Here is an 8,807-nt window from a genome sequence, read left to right on the forward strand (position 1 = left end):
GAGAAGGGGCTCAGGGAGTCCGACATGGGGTTCGATCCTAGGACCCTGAGACCAGGACCCGAGCCGAAGGCAGACCACCTGAGCCACCCAGGTGCCCCTAGGGGTTTCTTTTAAAATTTTAGTCTGTTAATAAAATTATGTAAAATATTTATATGGTTTGAGAGTTAAAAGCTACAAAACAAGTTAAACCCAGAATAGTCAGCCTAGTCCTTTCCTTTTTTACTTTGTTCAGTCTCTCCTTCCCAATACGTATTTTTTTAACCTTAACATTTTATTCCTATAAGTTCATACATATGGGGGCTCCTGGGTGGCTTAGTTGTTAAGCGTCTGCCTTAGGCTCAGGTCAGGATCCCAGGGTCCTGGGATCGAGCCCTGCATCGGGCTCCCTGCTCAGTGGGGGGAGCCTGCTTCTCCCTCTGCCACTCCCCCTGCTTGTGTTCCCTCTCTCGCTGTGTCTCTCTCTGTCAAATAAAATCTTAAAAACAAAACAAAACAAAAAAGTGCATACATATATATCTATATTTTCATATCCCCTACATCCTGCCTTAAATAAAGTCAAGGGTACTCTAAGAATTCCTGTATTAGGTAGAAGGTTGGATTTCATAACTATTGGTGCTTAAGTTTTTTTTTTTTTTTTTTTAAAGATTTTAGAGTTGTGCAACCATCACCTTGATACGATATTAGAACGTTTTCATCACTGCTGAAAGTTGCATTGTGCGCCCTTACAGTTAATCCCTGCTCTTGGTCCCAGCCCTGGACAACAACTAGTTCTGCTTTTCTGTCCTTTCTAGACATTTTATATAAATGAAATAATCCAATAATGTACTCTTTTGCATCTGTCTTCTTTCACGTGGCATGCTTTTGAAGTTAATCATATTGTAGCATTTACCAATAGTTATTTTAATTGCTGAACAGTATTCCATTGTATGAATATACTACATTTTATCTTCTCACGGGTTGATGGACATTTGGATTGTTTCCAGTTTTTGTCTGTTGTGAATAATGCAGCTATGCATATTTCACATACATTTATATGGACATATATTTTCATTTTACTTTGAGAGATGAAAGCTCCTTTTCCTAGGAGCAGAATTGCTGGTTTGTATAGTAAATGTATGTTTAACTTTCAAACTGTTTTCCAATGTGATCTACACTTTTACATTCTCACCAGTAATACAGAAGGGTTCCAGTTTCTCCACATCTTTGCCAACTGTTGGTATACTGTCCATTTTGAATTTATCCATTCTAAGAGGTGTGTAAGCAGTGTGGTAAGGTTTTACTTTAATGATATTGAGCATATTTTCATATGCTTATTAGACACTCATATTTTTTTGATGCAGTGTTTATTCAAGTCTTTTGCCCACTTTTATTTATTTCTTTTCCTGAATCCTTTTATTATTTTTATTTAGGTTTTTTTTTTCCAATTAACATATAGTGTATTATTTGCTTCAGGGGTACCAGTCTATCATCAGTCTTACACAATTCACAGCACTCACCATAGCACATACCCTCCCCAATATCCATCACCCAGCCACCTCATCCCTCCCACCCCCCTCCATGCCAGCATTCCTCAGTTTGTTTCCTGAGATTATGAGTCTCTTATGTTTGTCTCCCTCTCTGGTTTCATCTTGTTTCATTTTTCCCTCCGTTCCCCTATGATCCTCTGTCTTGTTTCTCAAATTCCTCATATCAGTGAGATCATATGATACTTGCTTTCTCTGATTGACTTATTTTGCTTAACATAATACCCTCTAGTTCCATCCACGTTGTTGCAAATGGCAAGATTTCATTTTTTTGATGGCTGCATAATACTCCACACACACAGACACACACACACACACACACACGCACCATTTTCTTTATCCGTTCATCTGTTGATGGACATCTAGGCTCTTTCCATAGTTTGGCTATTGTGGACATTGCTGCTATAAACATTGGGGTGCATGTGCCCCTTTGGATCACTACATTTGTATCTTTGGGGTAAATACCCAGTAGTTCTTTTGCCCACTTTTTAAAATTGAGTTGTCTTTTTATTGATTTGTAGGAAGTGTTTTTAATGTCATGTTATAAGCCCTTTATCAGATAAATGATTTGCAAATATTTTTTCCCATACTGTGGATTATCTTTTCATTTTCTTTTTTTTTAAAAAAAGATTTTATCTGATAGCGTGCATAAGCAGGCAGAGGGGCAGGCAGAGGGAGAAGCAGGCTCCCCACTGAGCAAGGAGCCTGATGTGGGACCTGATCTCAGGACCCTGGGATCATGACTTGAGCCGAAGGCAGATGCTTAACCGACTGAGCCACCCAGGCACCCTTATCTTTTTGTTTTCTTAATGGTGTCTTTTGAAGCACACATTTTTAATTTTGTGGAATCCATTTTATAATTTTTTCCCTTTCACAGATTGTGCATTGATGTCACATATAACACTTTGTCCGGCCCAGAGTCATGATTTTTCTCCTGTGTTTTTCTTCTAGAATTTTAGGTCTTACATTTAGATGTCTGTGATCCATTTTGAGTTAATGTTTGTGCATGTTGTTAGGTAAGGATCTAAGTAGTTGTTGGTTTTTTGTTTTTTGGCATTTGGATATCAAATTGTTCGACATGATGTGTGGAAAATACTCTCCCTGTTGAATTATCTGGGCACTCGTCACACAGATCAGTAGACCATAAATGTAAGAATTTCTTTCTGGACTCTCTGTTCTGTTCCATTGATTTATATGTTTATCCTTTTGCCATTGCCACATCGTTTTGATTACTATAACTTTAAAGAAGATTTTGAAATTTGGTAGTGAAATTCCTCCAAATTTGCTCTTTTAAAAAATTGTTCTGGCTATACTAGGTCCTCTGATTCCGTAAGAATTTTAGAATCGGTCAGTTTCTTTAAAAAGACACCTGGGATTCTCAAAGATTACATTGAATTTATAGATCAACTTGGGGTAAATTGTCATCTTGTTTGTGGCCTGTTTAACCTGGGCTTATGCAGTCTCAGGCTAGTAAGAACTGAGCTGTTTGCCTTCTCCAGCTGGTTAGCCTCTGAGAAGTCACTTTTCAGTGATTATGTTTCTGGGGCTCTGCATCATCCTCTGCACTACTAAATGGAGTGAGCCCCCTTCCATCACAGCAGCTTCTGGTCTTCAGGGTAATACTGATGGAACAGATGACAGGGGAGAACTGGGCAGCCCCAGACTAGACCACCACAGATTCTCACTGTTGTTACCTGAAATTGAGCAGTTTTTCAAACATATAAATGCTTCTCAAATGGTTTTATGTCTTTGGTTGTGAAAATGACTTGCTTTGTCAAAAATTTTCAGGTTTATAGTTGCTTTTAAGGGAGAGGGTTTGCTGATTTCAGTTGGCTGTAGCCCGAAGTGTCTTCTTTCCCATGTCTGAGTCTTTTTTTTTTTTTTCTTTTAGAAAGAGATAGCAAGGGCAGGAACACAAGCAGGGGGAGTGGGAGAGGGAGAAGCAGGCTTCCCGCCAAGCGGGGAGCCCGATGGGGGGCTCGATCCCAGGACCCCGGGACCATGACCTGAGCCGAAGGCAGACGCTTAACAATTGAGCCACCCAGGCGCCCCCCATGCCTGAGTCTTAATTACATAATTTTGTTTGAGAAACAGGTGCTACTTTGAGTTTATTACTGTTTGTCCTGAATTGGGAACGAAGAACAGTTGCTTCTTTGTGGAGTAGGGTGGAAAGAGCGATTGGATCTAGTTGCTCTCTCTTTCCTGGTACATAATCTACACAGGTCATTTATAATTTGGGAGACCACTTTCACTTTTATATGATATTGCTGTACTTAGGATACTTGTGGTTTATGACTAGGGTCATTTTGTATTTTGTCAGAAGAATTTTGAGTCTGGTAGTATGCCCTTTTTTCCTTTTGATACATTTATATATAATTTTTTTTTTTTTAAGATTTTATTTATTTATTTGACAGAGAGAGACACAGCGAGAGAGGGAACACAAGCAGGGGGAGTGGGAGAGGGAGAAGCAGGCTTCCTGCTGAGCAGAAAGCCTGATGCGGGGCTCTATCCCAGGACCCTGGGATCATGACCTGAGCCGAAGGCAGACGCTTAACGACTGAGCCACCCAGGCGCCCACATTTATATATAATTCTTTTTTGTCATTGCATTTTGATTTTTTTGTAGGAGAGTTTGTTTATTTTTTCTTTCAATAAATGAACATTGTTCTTTTTCATCATAACATTTCAATCTTTTCAGTTTTAGATTAGTATATATAATAAAATGGTTTTTGAAATTATACTTTTTTTGGTGAAGATGCCTTTTACTGATTAATACCCTTAAACTATGTTTAATGAGGGTAGGGACTGAGTGTCTCTTGCTCATATCTTTTTCCCAGTGTTTAATACAAAATAAACAGCATGATTTTGTTCAGTATATTGTAGCATTACCGTGTTGTGTTGTGTTAGGTTGAGGTTCCAAGGGTTTTAAGCCAAGTTTGTGCTTTTGGTGACTGATCTTCACCTCTTTGTAGCTTTTGGAGAAGAGGATAAGAAAGTGGACCAGAACATACGGTTTGGGAGAGAAATACAGAATCAAGGAAGATTCTGGTTTGAGATAAAGGAATGGGGAATATGGCATGGAAGTGAAGTGCACTATTGAGTATTTTTCCATTTCCTGTAAGATATATTTTTTGTTATCTGGTCTGGTGAGTTTAACCCACCTCAATTTTAATAGATTACTTATAATCTCATCTTAACTTCAATATATGAAATCGTATATTTATTTTACTAAAATCTTTGCTTTCCTCCTTTTTCCCTCTTAGGACATTTGCTACAAGATCCTATTGCACCCACCAACTCCACCTGCCAACATTATGTCTGCAAACCTTGTAAAGGCAAGAAAATGATGATGAAACCTTCATGTAGCTGGTGCAAAGACTATGAGCAATTTGAGGAAAACAAGCAGTTAAGCATCCTAGTGAACTGCTACAAAAAACTATGCGAATATATCACACAGACTACACTGGCACGGGATATAATAGAAGCAGTTGACTGTTCTTCTGATATTTTGGCTTTGCTTAATGATGGATCATTGTTTTGTGAGGAGACGGAAAAACCCTCAGATTCATCCTTTACTTTGTGTTTAACACATTCCCCTTTACCTTCAACCTCAGAACCCACAACTGATCCTCAAGCTAGTTTATCTCCAATATCTGAAAGCACCCTCAGCATTGCTATTGGCAGTTCTGTTATCAATGGTTTGCCTACTTATAATGGGCTTTCAATAGATAGATTTGGTATAAATATTCCTTCACCTGAACATTCAAACACAATTGATGTATGTAACACTGTTGACATAAAGACTGAGGATCTGTCTGACAGCTTGCCACCTGTCTGTGACACAGTAGCCACTGACTTATGCTCCACAGGCATTGATATCTGCAGTTTCAGTGAAGATATAAAACCTGGTGACTCTCTGTTACTGAGCGTTGAGGAAGTGCTCCGCAGCTTAGAAACTGTTTCAAATACAGAGGTTTGTTGCCCTAATTTGCAGCCCAACTTGGAAGCCACTGTATCCAATGGACCTTTTCTGCAGCTTTCTTCCCAGTCTCTTAGCCATAATGTTTTTATGTCCACCAGTCCTGCACTTCATGGGTTATCATGTACAGCAGCAACTCCGAAAGTAGCAAAATTGAATAGAAAACGATCCAGATCAGAAAGTGACAGTGAGAAAGTTCAGCCACTTCCAATTTCTACCATTATCCGAGGCCCAACGTTGGGGGCATCTGCCCCTGTGACAGTGAAACGGGAGAGCAAAATTTCTCTTCAACCTATGGCAACTGTTCCCAATGGAGGCACAACACCCAAAATCAGCAAAACTGTACTTTTATCTACTAAAAGCATGAAAAAGAGTCATGAACATGGATCCAAGAAATCTCACTCTAAAACCAAGCCAGGTATTCTTAAAAAAGACAAAACCGTAAAGGAGAAGATTCCTAGTCACCATTTTATGCCAGGAAGTCCTACCAAGACTGTGTATAAAAAACCCCAGGAAAAGAAAGGTTGTAAATGTGGGCGTGCTACTCAAAATCCAAGTGTTCTTACATGCCGCGGCCAACGCTGCCCTTGCTACTCTAACCGCAAAGCCTGCTTAGATTGTATATGTCGTGGCTGCCAAAACTCCTATATGGCCAATGGGGAGAAGAAGCTGGAGGCATTTGCTGTGCCGGAAAAGGCCTTGGAGCAGACCAGGCTCACTTTGGGCATTAATGTGACTAGCATTGCTGTGCGCAATGCTAGTACCAGCACCAGTGTAATTAATGTCACAGGGTCCCCAGTAACAACGTTTTTAGCTGCCAGTACACATGATGATAAAAGTTTGGATGAAGCTATAGACATGAGATTCGACTGTTAAATCAGTGGGTCTTTAAACCTACCTCTGGTAGGGAAATAGCTACAGTTTTACGGCAGCTATGGTTTTGTTGGTTTAACTTGCCGGAGCTCCTGCATATAGATCACTTGTATCAAGTGTTTTCATTGCTAAGTTATATGTGTTAGTGTCGGGGAAATAGTTTGCAGATAATGGAGGAGTAACCCTACAACTATATGTCCTTAGTTCTTACAGAACCTCATAGTTTGAGAACAAATGCTGATGCAACTGATTTATACAAAATGAACTTTGGCAAGGAAAATAACATTAACCTCATTGTTTATGGTCATGCTTTGTGCATAATCAAAGTTTATGATTAAATGTAAGGAAGTGGTATCTAGTCAGTCCATAAAGATTGTGCTAATTTTTTGTGAAAAAGTAGCCATTAGTTCAGGGGACTCAGTGCCGCCTTCAGATGCCATTGATGCTTCTCCTGTTGAAAAGCTGATGTGTCTGGCTCAACCTTTGTGCTGACATAATACCATTTCTGATCATGAAAATTGGCTACTGGTGTATGTAGCAGTTCTTAAATCAGCAGTATTATGAAAGAAAATTTGCCCCTCATTAGAATGTTGAAATCTGTCTTTTAAAAAGTGAACAAACTGAAATTCTGTCAAGATGCAGATGTTTAGCTGTTTATGACCGTTCTGAGTTTGAATAACTTTTATAGTTAGTCTGACTCATTTCTAGGGAAAAAAATTTTGAAATCCTTCACTTTTAGCAGTGTTCTAATTAGATAAATGAAGTGGAGAAGAGCAGTTTTATTCTGAAGGTAATTGAATTTAGACTATAGGATGTGACAGAATTTTAAAAAAATAATAACTTTTATTTAGAAATTGGGATTTATTTAAAATAATTTTGAAATAATGCCCCAAAACTTACCCAGGTTTATGCATTATATTTATTGCTATTGGCCACTTACTTGATTTTTGTTTGTTTGTTTGTTTCCTCTAATAGTTGCAGACTTTATTTTGAATATGCTCCTTTTCTCTTTTTTGGGGTGCTATTCATTATGAAGGCTTCTTTATAGAGGCCAAATAAAAAATGCATTTTTATGAAGCCTGTGCATTTAGGTAGGTTTGAAGCTAGGAGGATTTTCTTTAGAATGCTCTTTTGCATGTAAAGCACAAACTATGTTTCAGTTTAAATGCATGTCTTCCCTTTAATTTTTATGGGGAAGATAAGTGAGTCACAAACATTCTGTTGAAGGGAAATCTAGTCAGTTGCTTGAAAGAGCACAGCCCAAATAAAACAAGGACTGACTAGGTTGTAAAGAAATGACCTTATGATTTAAAAGAAGAATTGCTGCTTTGACAGTGCTTATTTAAAGAAAAATACTGCTGGAAAATTTCTAATTTCTACTACGTTCACCATCTCTCATGAGATCTGACATATGTTGAAGTTTATGTTTTGATTTGGCACACAGCATGTTCAATGATGGTTACTCACTTAGTACAAGACATGGAGAAGAAACCTTTGGACACAGAGCAGATGACACCTCCTTCTGTTTTGTAGTGTATCCTGGTGTCATTTTCTGTGAATGTGGTCAGGTAGAATTGTTTTTGTTGTTGGGCTTTCTTTTTTTTTTTTTTCTTTTTCCTTTTTTTTTTTTGTCTCTTTCGGTGGGGTGGGGGTGGGCTAAAGCCATAGGAAGAAAAATGTGATGTATGTGTCCAGTATGTACTATTTTGTTTTTGTTTTGCAAGAAGAGTTGAACTATTTTTGATAACAAGAGTAAATGGTGGAAAATGCTTCTTAGTTGTCTTGTCTTTATTTGCTTTCCAAGTTTTGGACTTTTATTTAATTCCTCTAAGTGTTAGCAGTGTCTTATGAAACATGTATTTGCCTAAAGTTTGTAACAGTTTTGTGTTGAACCCAGATGCCCTGCTATATAAACTTGTAAATCTGTTCTTTATTCACTAATGATCACTGCAAAAATGACTAGAAATGAGATTGTACACATGGATGATTAGGATATATTTTGCAAATCTCCCAAACTTTCCTAATATTATGATCTTAAAATTCAGAGTACTTTATTTCTTCCCAAGTTTGATAATTTTAGTTTTGTGTTTTTTGATGCATGGGAGGTTGGCAATATAGACAAATCGGAAATCATTAGTATGTGAGGGCCTTGATTGTTATGTAATATTGCCAATGATTAATTCAGGTTGTTTTTAGCACAAGTTTCTCTTTTTTATGCTGGTATTCTCACTGCCACATTTTTGGAAACCTGTATTACACCTTAAATCTATCAATAAATATTAGTTTTCTAATTCTATGTTGTAGAATACTGAGGAGTTTGGGATAGCATGCTCTGAATGGCCTATATTATATACATTTGGGGAAGAATAATACAGTGCCTTGATTTTTGCATTGTTTTTCTTTATACCATGAGTTATTTAGGAATGCTGACCA

At 38.0% G+C, this 8,807-nt stretch overlaps 1 protein-coding gene across 3 annotated transcripts in view; it reads left to right on the forward strand.

Annotated features, from left to right (window-relative positions):
* The window catches only part of MSL2 (MSL complex subunit 2), a 33,733-nt gene extending 25,589 nt beyond the window's left edge, over nucleotides 1-8,144 (forward strand). For 2 of the 3 annotated variants that reach the window (XM_036120514.2, XM_036120515.2), the window contains one exon: nucleotides 4,786-8,144. In XM_036120514.2, the coding sequence (XP_035976407.1) occupies nucleotides 4,786-6,377 (1,592 nt within the window). In that variant the 3' untranslated portion in view covers nucleotides 6,378-8,144. Of the gene's footprint in view, nucleotides 1-2,651; nucleotides 2,673-4,785 lie in introns of those variants that run through there. The other variant, XM_078071628.1, reaches the window with a different exon arrangement.
* Nucleotides 8,145-8,807: the final 663 nt, after the last annotated feature.

This window comes from Halichoerus grypus, chromosome 1 (genome assembly GCF_964656455.1).
Source record: "Halichoerus grypus chromosome 1, mHalGry1.hap1.1, whole genome shotgun sequence".
Lineage (NCBI taxonomy): Eukaryota > Metazoa > Chordata > Mammalia > Carnivora > Phocidae > Halichoerus > Halichoerus grypus.